The sequence below is a fragment of the Protopterus annectens genome, chromosome 5.part0 (assembly GCF_019279795.1).
Source record: "Protopterus annectens isolate FY-2018-M chromosome 5.part0, PAN1.0, whole genome shotgun sequence".
In the NCBI taxonomy this organism is placed as follows: domain Eukaryota; kingdom Metazoa; phylum Chordata; order Ceratodontiformes; family Protopteridae; genus Protopterus; species Protopterus annectens.
In genome coordinates this window covers 456,930,531-456,946,847 of record NC_056735.1, presented here as the reverse complement: position 1 = coordinate 456,946,847, position 16,317 = coordinate 456,930,531, and the positions used below count along the sequence as shown (strand labels likewise).

At 40.5% G+C, this 16,317-nt stretch overlaps 1 protein-coding gene across 1 annotated transcript in view; it reads right to left on the bottom strand.

The window, feature by feature from the left end:
- LOC122802678 (cytidine and dCMP deaminase domain-containing protein 1-like) overlaps positions 1-16,317 on the bottom strand; it is a 1,178,769-nt gene that overhangs the window by 960,759 nt on the left and 201,693 nt on the right. The window contains exon 2 of the mRNA XM_044072393.1: positions 10,977-11,098. Within this exon, the coding sequence (XP_043928328.1) occupies positions 10,977-11,098 (122 nt within the window). The remainder of the gene's footprint in view (positions 1-10,976; positions 11,099-16,317) is intronic.

The following is a 16,317-nucleotide window of genomic DNA, read 5'->3' as shown; positions in this document are numbered from 1 at the left end:
CGTACAAAATCAGATGCATGGAGGAGTTAACTACTGAGTTAAGGGTAGCCAGCTGGGAGTTCATCCTATCTTGAAACCCCACAGCTGATGGTTCCTTCAACACTTCACTCATATCCTTGAGCAAGTCCCTTTGGAGACGAGTGAAATGACACAGGTAATTCAGCGAACGCATAGAAAAGGTCGCTGATGAGAACATCTGCTTACCGTACCTGTCCATGGTCCTAGATTCATTATTAGGCGGATGAACAGGTACCGAAGGATCCGCTAGTTTCTTCTTGGTGGCTGCAGCCACCATCATGGCATCCACAGAGACACCTTTGGACAAAAACTCCTTGTCTTTGGGGGCAGTGATAAATTTGGCTGGCCTCCTAGGGGTGGGTTCCACCGAGTCAGGAGCCGCCCAAGCCTTCCTCACCACCACTTCCATGAGGGGGTCAAAGGGAGGGGACACCCAGGAGGCGGAAGGTTGAGAACCAAACGCCTCAAGGTACACTGATTCGTCCTCTGAAGGGTTAAGGGCTGGCCAATTCCCCCTCTGTTTCAAGATTTCTAGTATGTCTGCAAAGGAGACATCTTCACAGGGGGAAAGAGGGGAACCCTCAGAATCCTCCAAATCAGTGTCAGAGGTGACAGACTCAGGGGAGTCAATGTGCTTCCTCTTGCACTGTCTCTTCCTAGGGGGTTCTCCTGCAAGGTCAGGAGAGGCCTCGGAAGAGGAGGAAATTCCCACTGGGGATACTTGAGGCACAGATTCTCTACAGTCCGAAGCAAGGGGGTGAGAAGAAATCACCGCAGGCACTGTGCAGGGAGGGGCTGATGGAGCCGACTGTGGAGTAGAACCAGGTTCTAACACACTCCGCATGACCTCAAAGGCACCCCTGTCAGGCAGGGCCAGAGGTCTCCACTCCGAAGAGCCAAAAACCTCCCCCAGCACTGACAAGGATGGCTCCGAATCCGATGTCGGAGCCGAACTAACCAGCGCCGAAGCACCGAGAGGGAGAGCGGGGTCGGACAAGGGTCTGATGCCACTCACCCCCTCGGAGCCGACGAGGGAAGTCCGGCGCCGAGATCCCTCCAAGGAGGAAATCGGAGCAGACGACGGCACCGAAAGGAAAGGTATCGGTTCCAACGCTCCCACAGTCTCGGCTCAGAGCAGCACCGGCTCCGAACTCAAGAGAGTCAGAGGAGGAATATCTAATGGAACAGGGGTAGCCATCGACTGTTGAGTTGGGCTGTGTAACATCTGGGCCAGTGCCTCGGACTTAAGAAGTCTACTCACCACCCTCTGCAAATCATGGTCCGAAAGTCTGGAGGACCTAGAGGAGTGTGACCTATGGCTCCATTCAGACAAGAGCGGTGACGCTGGAGCCAAATGAACAGAGCCAATAGAAGGAGACCTGGATCTCTTTCTAGTAGTTGGTTCCGACAAGGGTATCGGAACCGACTTCGACTTGTCTGTCTCAGCTCCAGCCGGAGCCGAGGACATGGTGTGTGTGGCAAGTCTAGAATCATCGGCTCCAGCCGGAGCCGATGTTTGAACCGTATGAACGGTCTTTGAACCTCCGGAGGATGGCTCAGACACTGGAGCCGACTGCCTGGAGGGCTTAGAAGGTTTCCCCGACAGAGACTGGGTCGGGGGACCCTCGGGCTTCAATAAGCCCCTTAAGATTAATTTGTTTTTATGTTCCTGCAGGACTCTAGGGCTGAAACCGTGACAGACAGCACAAGAGTCCTGCAGGTGTAAAGGTCCCAGGCAATACACACAAGAAGTGTGACCGTCTGTCAGAGACATCTTCTGACAGCACGAGTCACGCTTCTTAAAGCCTGAGACCTTCGATTCTTTAGACATATCTAAAGAGACAACACTAGTGCATTCACTCACACAAACACACAGATTACACTAAAAATTAAACTAAACTAACTAAATTTAACAAGATCCTGACAGAAAAAAACACACTCACTCCAACTACTAGGAGGGGTGGGAAGGGGCCTAAGGCCTAAGGGAAATAACCCTTGGGAAAAAATTTTGGAAAGGCACCTCATCAGCTAAGCAGCAAATGAGATCTGGGGAGTTACCGCCTAGCATTGTGGGATATGGGGGAGCCTCGAGCCGGTGGAATTAGCTCTCGAGCTTTAGTATTGGCCGAGTCGGAGCCGAGGATTGGCTCTGAACCCATCCAGCAAGAATGAAGGCGAGATAGACAACTTAACATTGTATATTACTTGCTAATTTTTTTCTTGGAGCTTCTCATTGTAAACCTTAGCATATTGTGTAAATTACTTGTTAAGAATCATCTTGGAGACTTTCTCCCCACACACCTGCTGAAAATGGGCTAAAACCCAGCTGGACTTTCCCAGTAAACAAATGCAAAATAAAATAAATAATTGTTCAGAAAGCCTTCTGTCTGTCATATAATTTTCAAATTCGTCTTCTTTAGACCAAAAGAAGTCATACTTTTTTTTGTATCTCATCAGATCCATTTTTTAATATAATGCCTCCTTTGGTATGTATTTGTCTAAACATATTGCACCACATGAGAAACTTCATCAATTCATAACTTAAATGGTCAGTGGTCTCAAAAATCTTATTAAAAAGACAAACTGGCAGCCCTCATACTCAGTCTCTTATAGACTCCTCTGTGGGTATCTGTGTCTAACCTATCGAGCAGACTATGTTTAACCTATTATTCCTTTGCAGAATAAATGATTTCCAAATGCCCACTTAAAGGAAATAAACTGTCATCAACAGATAACTGGGATACAATGCCAATACAGTTTCATATCTATTCATACCCTCCACCTCTGTAACAAAGTACCACTACACATCAAGCACTCTTGCCACTTTCAAAGTAAACCTAAATAATAGGATGAACAACCTCAAATTCCCTTCTGGTCTATCTTGTATTGTCCTCCTTAAAGTTGAAGGGGCATTTTTAATATGTGTCACTGACTAGGTTTGAAATGATCTGCAGACTGATGACATAGTACTTACCTATCAACCTCTGGTACCTAAGGAAGACAAGCCAGCAGTGTCCTAGATGTTGGTATCCAGTTGAGATTCATATGGATTAAATCCCATACCTTCAACTCTAACTGCCACTAAAAATAAAAAAAAATGACTTAATTTCTTGCACTAGGGTTATGTACCCTGGTGCAGGTTCATGATAGTGGTCTTCCTTTCCCTGGGCTACCCAGTTTTACCATGAATGAGGTTGTGAGAGATGATTCCTCAGCCTTATGCACTTCGATCCACTACTGGATGGCTCAAGGATCCACTGCCTTTCATCACTCCAGACAGAACTAGAGGTGAACTGATCAGAAGGAGAAAGGCAGTGTGAAAACCCAGAGATGCAGCCCCATTGTAAAAACCAAATGTGCACTCTTTGAGCCTTCAAGTTCCCCAAAGAAATAGAGGACAAGAATGAGATCATGGCCCTGCCAGTCAAGTTTGAACCCCATCCATTTGAGACTAGAGGACTGTAGGCAATGCAGATCTACCTTGAGAAGGTGTAAGCCACAGATAATTCTATAACCAAAATCTCAGACTAAACTTTCAGCTCATTCACCAGCATTTGAACTGGCTACACATGGCTACAAGTCTAAGAAAAGCCTTCATTTGCCATTCTTTCATATTAAGAGACAAAGCATGAGATAATGTAAAGGGCAAGAAAGCACACATGAACTTTTTACCAGAAATAGCAAAAACTGCAAGATCAACTATACAGAACGCAAAATGCAAAATATAAAAAGAAATCTGCCAAAGGAAAAGCACGTGTTTATGCAGCCCACTTGCAAATGACAGCATGTATCCTTTGAGACTCAAGTCTATCCGTGAGCATGGGAACTACTGGAAAAAGATGCAGAATACTGACTGGATAAACCCAACCACAGGACCTATCAAGGAAGAGCCTTGATAATAGATAATGCATTAGCTTTACTACATTTCTTACTTTCTTTGAGGACTAATCCTTACACATTTTACATGCTACAGCAGCTTGTTTTACAACTTTTTTTTATCTTGACAAGAAATCACAGGAGTCAGGAAATCATTACAATTTGTTTTGTCTACATTTTTATATTCAATGGCAGCAAAACCCTATTGCAAATTTTCAGAGTTTTCCTTTCTTGTCCAGATTTTCAGATCAAAATAAATCAGACTACCTACAGTTCCTGTTTTATTTTTCTTTTATTTCCCCCTTCTTCAAACTTCTTGCAAATCCCAAATCTCATTGTCAATAAAAAAAGAAAAAAAAGAAAAAAAATGAAAAGGGAAAAAAGCAAGGACTGTGTCTTTGCCAGAAAATCCAGCATGTTAAATGAAACAAAAAACTTAACAAATAATCCAAACTTTATAGCAAGCAGCACAGTAATATGAAAAGCTCAAATATGAAACAGAGTTGAAAACATGTGAATTAATAACCACAATATATCTGCCTGGATGCATAGCTATATTAATTCTAACTGTAAACAAAGGACTGCCAGCAACAAAATAAATGCCAAACAAATCACTGCCAGCAAGAATTTATCATTAGAAACCTGAATTCATAAACAATGTAATGTTGCCTATAGATGCTACCCATAAATGTGAATTATGAAACATTATGGCTGCCTTTGAGATGCATACAAAGAATTTCACTTTTCACCTCAGAACTGTGAACACCAATCGACATGCACATCAGAGACTTCCAGTATCAAAAACAATGCAGTTATATTTATCTGTACTGCGTCTATCATGAATTATTTAACAAAGTACCTCTTTGAAAACCAAATTAAAAGTACTGCAGGCATAAGTCTATACTGCTTCTGTTATGAATTAGTATCTTCTTTAAAAGTTCTGTTGCTCTTGCCCACGAAAGCTACGTCATCTAATCCCCTGTATCTCCAGTTCTCTTTCTTCCAAGGCATACTATAAACATCACTGTTTTAGGAAATGCTATTTATTCCTACATGGATATTGTCCACAGCATAACAGTGGTATAGAGGATATTCTCCATTTTTTTTATTTGGTATTATTTATTTTGTACTATTTACAATAGTACTATTGAGACATTTTATAACTTCTCCCCCTCCCCCCCAAAGGAGCAAATGCCTATCCCAACTGAATGTAACCTCCCTGACATCACAGATGCACAGGTGAAAGCTGCCCTCTCGAAAGCAAAAAACACAGCATCTATGGGACTGGACGGTGTCCCAGGCTACGTCTTACACGAGCTCCAAGAAGAACTGAACCATCACATTAAGTCACTGTTCAAACTTAGCCTTACTACAGGATATGTACCCAAAGAATGGCGAACAGCTACAGTGGTCCCACTCCACAAAGGTGGTGCCACAACAGACCCCGGGAACTATCGCCCCATAAGCCTGACTAGTCTGATCTGTAAAGCTATGGAGCGTATTATCATGGAACTCATAAACAAAGACATTGGGAACCTCCAGACACTGGACCCTACCCAATTTGGCTTTGTTAAGGGCAGGTCTTGCCTCTTAAACCTAGTTGATTTCTTTGAAATGGTTACCAAAGCCATAGATGAGGGCAAGGTAGTCCACACAGCCTACCCGGACCTCGCAAAAGCCTTCGACACAATACCCCACTCGGGCATCATAAATAAGCTTACCAGTTTAAATATCAACCCCTATGTTACAAGATGGGTTGCAAACTGGCACAGGGATAGAACCTACATGGTCAGAATTGCAGATGCCACGTCCGAATCCAAACCAGTTATAAGTGGCATCCCACAAGGCTCAGTTCTGGGACCTCTCTTATTTGGTATATACTTCTCTGAGGTGCAGGCTAACACGGGGGGACTATGGCTGACAAAGTTCACAGATGACTGCAAACTAGGAGCCATAATCGACTCTCCAGCTGACACAAGCATCCTCCAAAAGGGTCTCACTGAGATGGATGCTTGGTGCCAGAGCCACGGCCTCAAGCTAAATGCTAAAAAGTGCATAGTCATCCCCTTTGGGAAAAACAAAGTGCCCACAAATTACCACATAGGCGGTAATCCATTAAGTACGGAAGAAGTAATTAGGGATTTGGGGACCCATGTAGATAGTAATCTCTCCTTTGATAATCACATTGCCAAAGTGGTTAGAAAGATCTTCTATATAGCCCACCTTATCACGAAAGGGTTTGCATCTAGATCAAGAGAGGTCATTGTGCCCCTCTACTCATCACTCATCAGGCCCATAATTGAATACAATGCCCCTTTTGGGATGTACCTTACCCGACATCTGCAGCAACTGGAGAGACCCCAAAAGTACCTCACCAAGAGGATCATGGGCCACAAACAGATGTCCTATGCAGCTCGACTAAAGAAACTCCAGCTCTACTCAGTTGCTTACCGCCTACTCAGAGGCAATCTATGCCTGACGTACAAAGCCATGTCTAACCCATGCTCCACCTCAAAAAATCCAAATCCCTTAGAGCTACATGCTCCAGGGACTTAAACCTCAGCACAAAAATAAATAGTACATGCTGGAGGGACAGATTCATTTCCCAGAGGCTCCCCTCACTCTGGAACAGAATCCCAATTCATGTTAGACATAGCCCCTCGCTGACCCTCTTCAAGGAAATCTGGACGCGTGGATGGGAAATCGCAAATTCACCCCTGGGATCTCTTCTGTGTCCCTGCTTGACAGAGGCACAGTAAACTAATCTTAAAGGGCTACCTTCTGTGACCTACTATACAGAGGCACAGTAGGCTAATCTAATAGGGAGGCGAAAGCCAAATACACTCTGGCTAGGCTTATAAATGCCCTTGGGCAAATAGCCTAGTATCTACCTATGAACCTATGAACCTATGTAATCTATGTTTAATTCTGTTTTAACTGTAAACTAATTCAGCCTATATGTGCTTGAAAATGGTCCGTTTTGATCCGTGCTCAACCCTAGTAAACAAACAAACATACATACATAAATAGCAGTATATTTCCTTAGGGTGGGTATCTCATGGCATTTTCAAGAATCAGAAAGTCTGATCTTCGACAGCAACCAATCATCCACTATAGAGATCACTAGACTTGGTCAAAAATACTGAATCAGGCACCCACAATGACATCACTGTCCATGTCACATGCAAACAGCTAGGCCATAGAAGTCACATAAACCAGATAGGCAAACATAAGGAAACAACTAACACAGAAAAGTAACTAAACTTACTTTCTTTAACATTTATAACACAGTTCATTTCTGCAGTGTACCATTTAATATTTGAAAAGCAATAGCCCAAAAATGGTTGAAACTTGCAAAGCAATACAAGTTTAATACTGTATATTGGTCAAACATATATATATAACCGTCAGACTTTAAATAATTGATAGTTTCAACAATATGAACTCCTGTGTCAGAGTTCATGTTGAGCAATTTGTTTCATTTCTCTTGCTCAGTTTTTCTAAGTAAGAAAAAAGTATTTAAGCAATTTATTCTCAACAGTCAATATAAAAACTGTACTATAAACTCACTTGAGATGTACTTGATGATAGTTTTTCTTATGCTAATGCCATCTCTACTATGCAAATCTGATCTAGGAAATTCCACTGGTCAGTACAAACAGCTGCATAAAGAGAAAGGACAAGCCCCCAAATAACAGTACATGCTACATGCCCTGGCTGTCTTATGTTAGCACAGTTTTTTCTGCCCAGGAAAGCAAATGGATCTAACTACTGAATGATCAGGTCTATATCAGCATATCGAATGCTGAAAACGCTGAATGCAATTTAATCGAACTGAAATGTTCGAAATCTCAAAAGAGCGAACCGACAGAACATCGATTTCTTTCCCAGGGAAAGAAATTGGTGTGCCGTGCAAAAAAAAAAAAATTCAATACTTTAAACACTGATAGAAGTGGGGGGCTTCGCCATCCATACCCCCCAATGTGGGGGGCTGTTCCCCCCACACCCCCTATTTAAATATACCAACTCCGAGACCACACCACAGTGGAGGAAATAGCAAACTCTGATGATGGCCCACTGATTTCTTTCCCTGGGAAAGAAATCGATGTTCCATCAGTTTGCTCTTCTGAGATTTCAAACATTTCAGTTCAATTAAATTAAATTTGACGTTTTCAACATTCGAAATGTTGATAGGAACCCAAATGATCATTAAGGTAGCTCCTTAAATCTTAAAAAAAAATACTGATTCTCAGTACAACTGGAAGAATTTGTTTCCTGAGCATATCTCTCAACCATAGTGGCCTCCTCAATTCTCAATTTCTTTTTTGATTATTGATTTATTTATTTTTTACAAGTAGCCGTTGCAGATGACATCATCATGCACTGCCAGCATGCAGGGGTGTGCGTGATAATGTCAGCTTTGAGAGGCAGACTGGAATAGTATTAACAGCACTCAGCAGCGTGTGGAGCTGCAGAGCTGTTCAGACAGTCAGTGACAGTGTTTACATGTATTTAATTTTGCATAAGTTCTGACAAAGTATTTTAATCTACTTCTGCAGTGTGTATGTGTGGGTGTGTGTGTGTGTGTGTGTGTGTGTGTGTGTGTGTGTGTGTGTGTGTGTGTGTAAATATATCCCATTACAGCAGTGTGCCTGTGTCGTTGTGTGTGTGTGTGTGTGCAGAGACTGTCCAGTCCACCCAGTGCCCACCCATGTTCCGCGCACACCCAGTCCCAGCCAGGCGGCTCCAGGTAAGTAAAAATGAATACAAAAAAGTGCACCTTAATTATAATTGCGGCATTGCCTAATATAGAAACTGTGTCTTGTGTTAAGCACAGATGCAAACTGCACTTTGAAGCAGCTGGAGCAGGAGGACAGGTGGCAAATCATGCATGAGCAGTAACTATATAATGTAATGCACTATCTGCAATGAAATTTAACAGTCCTGACTTCTACAGTTCTACTAGTACAGTCTGAGTGAGCCTACTACTACGCAATTGAACTTGTTATCGCTACAGTGTCCTGGGTCTATGTTTGTGAATTCTGATTAATATATTAGCTAATAGCTTAAGGTATATATATCTGTTGGGAACCTGGGCTGAAGTTTTTATTATGTTACATTTACACTTGTACTCCACGCAAACAGAGACAGTGTCAGTATGCTTTGTGGAAATAAAAAGAGACATCGGTCTCAGGGCAACCTAAAATACAGTTTAGTAAGTGAGAGAAGTTGAACCATGCATACAGCACTCTACTTGTAAATAACTTGTAACCAAAATATATTGGGTAAGGATGTACAGGTTCTCTGGGTGTTATTAGTGAGTATTCAGTCTTTTGGTATAGCCAGGGTCAAATAATACTGTTGAAGAACCTGGGTTTCTTCTTTCTGCATAGCTACACTGCTTTCGTTAAGCCTTATATTCATGCCTGAAACAAACACTTAACATTTTATTCACAAACATGAGTTTTCCTCCTACATAAATATGTTTTTGTTTAACTTCAGAGGTTGCTTGATTTCAGTCTTTAGAGCTGTTTCTAATGCTGATAGTGGAGTGGCTACACATTACTGTTTTGGTGGCACAGGACAAGATGTTGATTTTCCTGTATGAAAATGTGTCCCTGTTTCATGCACACATCGATACATCTGCTTTTTTGTGAACTTTTTTTTATGATTTCTTGACCATACCTCTCAACAGTCCAGGATTTTGCAGAATTGTCAGATATTTTATTCATATTTTCAGTCTGTCCCTCATACATATTTCATTTTCTGGCAAATTATTAGCAAATCATTGAGGATGGAAATCAAAAAATAATGACAAGCTTTTGAATTTCAGACTTCATACCCTTCAGAAAATTCATGCTACTGGAAAACTTGTTAGTCTATCAACTTTCTAAGTTTATAAAAGCAATAAAAGCAATATTAAAAAAATGTCCCTATTTTGGGGCCTTTGTCCCCACAATATTTCTGGCTTTGTATAGATTTTGTGCTCTAAGAAGTTGAAACGTATGTGTTACAACATTTGTAGGAATGTCTTTGCATTTTGTGAGTTATCAAACTTTGCACAATAGCTTTCTTTGCACTGTACAATGAATGACAGTTTGTAGCAAGTGCATTCCTTTATAATACTGATTTGTCCTTCATGCCTTCATGTTGAACAGGGTGTACGCTGGTGTTAAAACTTTTCTGTGGTAGCTTAAATTTAATAAATTGCATTTTTGTTGTGATATCTCAGTAACTTGTCTTCTATATTAATTTGAATAACCATGGGCTAGGTAGCTAAGCTTCTATAACACAGAGCAAAGATTTTGTGTGTTACATGCCAGTTAAGAGGACAAACGTGTCATGTTACATGGTCAATAAGTTGATGCTTTTCTTTTAATGTTTGTGCTTACAGCGAATACATTTATATCTATATAATGAGATATTTTTATGTTTTTAGAGTCATGCAATAAAGAAGAAAATGGTTGTGGCTTTATTAGCGTTTAGAGTTCATAGTATTGAGGGATTTGGTTCTGTTCTGGTTATATTTTGTGTTAATTAATATGAGTGTGTTTAGCAGTTTATTTTTATAAAATAAAATTATATGTATTTTAGTTTTTTTTAAACATGTGTTCAAAGTGTGATACAATATCAACTGTTAATATAAATAAAACACTGTTCTTCTGGTTATATTTTGGGTTTAATATTTTGTCTGTTTAATTTGTGTTTGAATGTTGGCATCCCACAATTCCATCTGAGTGGGTGGGGTTAACATAATCATGTATGCAAATTTGATGTTAATCAGCATACCAATTTTTTTTGGCCAGTTGTACCTACTTTTCATGGGCCTTTTTTCAAATTTTTTGACATTTCCAGGTTGAGAAGTATGTTCCTGAGTCATAAAACAATGCAGATCACATTCCATCGTCAGTAGTCTATTTTTCAGTTTTTGGTTCCTCCAACTAGCATTAGTCACACCACCATTTCTAATCTGCCCAGCACTGAGGAAAACAGTGTTCTGTTAACAGTAAAAAATTATATTTGTTTTTTTTTATGTGAATACTGATGCTCTTTAAGTACAGAATGAATACTGAAGCTGTTACCTTTATTTCGCCAGATTTATCAACTATTTCAGGATTGTCAGAATTTTCTTCATTTGGGAAAAGCTCCATCCATAGGCTTAGCAGGGTGTAAAGCTGCTTCTTAGAAAGTCTTTGGTGATAGCCTAAAATTAAATTTAAAAGATGGATATACTGTTTTATATAAAGTTATAAATGTACTATAAAATACAGCACATACTATTATCATAGAATTTAAAAGTAGCATGTTTCCTGTTTACTGAAATTAGTGATACTATGTTCTGATTAGAATGACAGCAAGAAGTAAGACATTAATGTACTCTGGCAAATAATCGTGTTCTATATTTGTGTATTATGCAAGGATTTCATTACCTGTATTGCCATATATCAGTCAATTTTGCTTGTAATGTACACCTAGGATAGGATGAAATGCACTATGGAATAAACTTAGTATGATGAAAGTGAAAGAAGAGAAGGCTGTGGTTCTAAGGCTGGAGGTGGAAGCACAGTATCTTTGGTGGATGACTGCAACATACAAACTACCACATGGAGGAAAGAAGGAAGATGACACTAAAAAACAGGGCTTATGAGATGGGCATAAATTAAGGAAGGGAAGTCTACTTTATATGAGTTGTCCACATCTAAAGTAAGAAAGAATTAAAATATAGTATGTATTTCAGAAATTGAATAAGAATAAGTTAAGGACAGTACCTTTGGAAGGTGAGATGGCTAGTGTGGTTTGCTATCTTCGGTGCAAATTATTTATATATTTTATTTATATATTTATTTTGCTAACTAGGATGGTCTTCTGAACAAAGATACCCATTTTTGAGTGGGCTTGAGGAGGTGATCTTCAGGTGGAATATATATGATACAAACCACGTAGTAATACATACAGCTAACTAGCAGTATGAATTGTATTGCAAAAGCAGATATATTTGTCAGACCTAACAAAATGTTTGTATACATGACAAAACACTTTGTTCAAATATAAAACATTAACAAGAGCATAATAAAATCCTAGCAATGTCACATCCTTCTGGAACATACCACATATGATATGGTCAACAGACCATGATGCTTTGCCAGAGATAGCCTGCACTTGTTGCCCCTGGGATTCCGGATACTGGCTAAGGCTCTTGTTGCCCCTATAGTGCCTTTTTTAGGCAAGGTTCAAATGACAAATTCACCACCATAATAGGAACAGGCAAGCAAAAACTGAGGGTAATGCTACTCAATGCTAGAAGTCTTAATCTCAAAATGCACCCACTCGAGACACTCCTTAAAATGGAGAACATCGATATCTGTGCAGTGACTGAGACCTGGTTCAAGGCTCCAGATAGTACCCCTGCACTACCAGGCTATAGCTCATACCACACTTTTCAGTCATGTAACCTGGACTGAAACACCAAAGGCAGAGGTGTGTCTATATTCATTAAGGATATCCACACCTCCAGGCTAGTTGCTCAGCATAATGCATCCAAGGTTATCCAAGTGCAACTAACTCTGGGTAAAACTGCAATCCAAATTGTAGCTTGCTACAGATCCCCCACCATGCCTCAGGATTCTCATTCCTCTTTTCTTGATGTATTGGAAAATATTAGGGTTCAACCAAACACCCTAATAATGGGCGACTTCAACTACCCCACCATTAACTGGAAAAACTACTTGTATACCAACTCCTTAGCTCAACGCATTTTCGAATTCATAAACTCCAATGCCCTGGATCAACTTATCCCCACCCCCACCAGGGTCAACAATATCCTAGACCTAGTCATTACCAACATGAGTGACCGGTGTTCCACACCTGAAGTCAACTCCTCATTGGTCCGATCCGACCATAAGCTAGTCACCCTTGATATCCACATCCTGCCCCCACCCCCGCATTAAGGAAACCACAGTAAACAATTTCTCCAAAGCCAACTTCATGCTTTTTAAGACAGAAGTGGTGAACTTCATGACACCCATGCAGATGGACAATATAGTTACAACTACTGAATCCTGCACAAATGCACTCTATAAGCACTTACACAAGTGCATGGATCGTACTATCCCAAACAGAACCAAGACGCTATCCTCCAAAAAAGGAAGCCAATCTGGTGGTCCCCTGCCATAAACAAACTGTACAACAGAAAGAAGAAACTGTTGCAAAAGAGAGTAAACTCCCATTAGTGGAGGAGCTCCATGGTCAGCCTCAGTAAGAAGTTGAGATCCCTTATAAGATCCTCCAAAGCTAGTTATGAAAACAAAATCACCACTAATTCTAAGGGCAACCACAAAGCATTCTATAGCTATGTCAAGAATCTCAGTGACAACACCCAGATCTGCTCTGAGTTACAGCACAATGGCACGAAAATTACAGAACCAACTGATATTGCCAACATCCTGGCAGATAGGTTCAGTGCTAACTTTACCCCCCCCTCACCCCCTAAAGGGCCCATATCTATACAGGAAGAATGCAGAGTCCCTGTAATCACAACTATGCAGGTAAAAGCTGCACTCTCTAAAGCCAAAAACACAGCATCCATGGGAGTGGACAACATCCCAGGCTGCATTTTACACGAACTTTAGAACAAACTGGCTCTCCACCTAAGCACCATGTTCAATAATAGCCTCGCATCAGGCTTTGTGCCCACTGAATGGCACACAGCAACAGTTATCCCACTCCACAAAGGGGGAGCCACCACTGATCCTGAGAACTATCGCCCTATTGGCCTGATGAGCCTGGTCTGCAAGGCCATGGAACGTATCATCATGGAACTCATAAACAAAGACATTGGTAACATCCAAACTCTGGATCCCACCCAGTTTGGGTTTGTGAAAGGCAGATCATTCTTCCTGAACCTGATCGACTTCTTTGAGGCAGTCACCAAAGCCGTAGATGATGGTAAAGTGGTTCATACAGCCTATCTTGACCTCGCCAAGGCTTTCGACACCATTCCCCATTCTGGAATTAAAGCTAAACTCACTAAAATAGGTATAAATCCCTATGTCACAAGATGGATTGCCAACTGGCTCACTGACAAAACCCACACTGTAAAAGTTGCAGACTCCAAATCTGACCTCAAACCAGTGACAAGTGGAGTACCACAGGGTTCAGTCCTGGGACCTCTCCTGTTTGGTATCTACTTCTCTGAAGTACAGGCTAACACAGAAGGCCTCTAGCTAACGAAGTTCGCAGATGACTGTAAACTAGGAGCCATAGTCAAGTCCCCAAATGATGTGGACATCCTACAGAAGGGCCTCGCTGAGACCTGGTGTCAGAGCCATGACTTCAAGCTCAATGCCAAAAAGTGCAGTGTCATCCCCTTTGGTAAAACTTGGTACCCAGACTATTACAAGCCTTGCCAATAACACTAAATCAGAATCAACCTTGTACCTTCTTTCTGTGTGGTAAAGACCTTAGCTATTATGCCAATCCCTGATGTCAATATTATACACTTATAGAGTACAGATTTAAAAAGAGATGCTAGCCTTAAGGAGAAGCATTACCTTTAGTATGCGTCATTTTGAGACATACACCAAAGATTATCTTGTTCCATGCTTCTTCACCCTGTTATTATTGACTAGTACTTAGAATTATCTGCATTGTATCAAAATGAAATAAAAGTCAAGAGGACCAGAAATGCTTTCTGTCAAAGAATGTTCAAGATGATCTTTTCCACTGTAAAGTATGATTTCAGCATGAGAAGTATAAGCAATAGTAGGGATTTAGTGTGGAATATTTTGTTTTCCCTTAGTGCAGTGGATAGCATTGTTGCTTCACAGCAAGAGGTTCCCTGGTTCGATTCTCAGCTGAGTTGCCTTCTGTGTAGAGTCTGCATGCCCCCCGTGTTCATGTGGGTTTCCTCTCTGTGCTCCAGTTTCCTCCCACATTCCAAAGACATGCAGTAGGTGAACTGGACACTCCAAATTGGCCATAGGTGTGAGCATGCATGTGAGTGTGTGATGTGGTAAAAGGACTAGCCGCTCAGAAGTGTGAACATTAGCTCTAAATGATTGTCACTATTGATATGACACCTTGACTGATTGAACCCATGTGCAAAAAATGGGTTGTAGATAGATGGATAGATTTTGTTTACCTTAGTTAAGACACAAAGCAGTGCAAGTACAATAACACACTGCAATAACACACTGCAGTCTTAAAGCATCGTTGCAAACACCGGTGTAAACCTTTGCAAAAAATCATTTTTGTAAAAGTGGTACACCACCTCAGCCTCTGTATCCCTGATGTGTGGTCTCTACTTCCCACACCCCCTTTCCATAAGTATGCTACCTCTAAGTTCAAACAAACTTAGAGAAAATAAAATTGTGCAATCAAAAACACAAGACATTTTCTATCTACTCTTACGTCATTTGATCTCACATGAGTGCCAAGACACTCAGCTTTTAAAGCTGTTTTACATTCTGCTGTTTTTTTTTTTTTTTGCCAGTCAGCACTGTATGCTGTCAATCATTAGCATAAGGCATGACCTTAATAGTGGTTAGGGGTGTTTTAAAAAGCTTCCTGAGCACCATTATTATTATTTTTAAAAGGGTTTCCTCATTTTTGTAATGTAATAAAAGAGCTCCATGCACTACATTCATTTAAATAGTAAATTCACTGCAACAACTAACTTCACTCAAAATGCATGGTACTCTGTCAGAAAAACTGAAAAATTTGGATTTAGAAGTTCAGGTTTATCACACAGCAAGAAGACATGCAGAAATGCCAAGAGTGAATATAATATATAATATCCCAAAATGTCATAAGCAAGAAAGCCACTACATTCAGAATCAAACAGGAACAGAGAGAAAAACAGCAGTTCTAAGAGAAATGTAGAGCACGCTGTGGGCTAAAGAAAAAAATTGCAATTTATTGGACATTTATTTATTTACAAGAAATTAAGGGCAGGGGAAACTACTGATGCATATGTGACTGGGCTAACTAACACAGCAAAAGCTTGTGAATTTGGTGAGTTGTATGATTCATTAATCAGAGACATAATTGCCTATCACATTAAAATGACCAATGAAGATGCAGACTGTGGAGAGAATAAAAAATGTTAATTAAAATATAGGATATATGTACAGCAAGTAAAACTGCAAGAATATGAGTTTATTGCAGAAATGTGAGTGTATACAATTAATCATGTAGCTGAAAATAATTTGGGAGTGAAGCAGAATGTGGAATTACATGATTTTTAGGGAAACATAAAACAGTCAAGATGGCACCTATAAGTAGCAAAACAATTACTAGTACAGCCCTAAACAAGCATCAGAAAATAAAATGCATAGCATTTTATCAAATTTGCAGGATACAAGCAGGCAAGAACCATTTTGCAAGAGTTTATATGAAATGAAATAAGAATCATACAAGATGTAT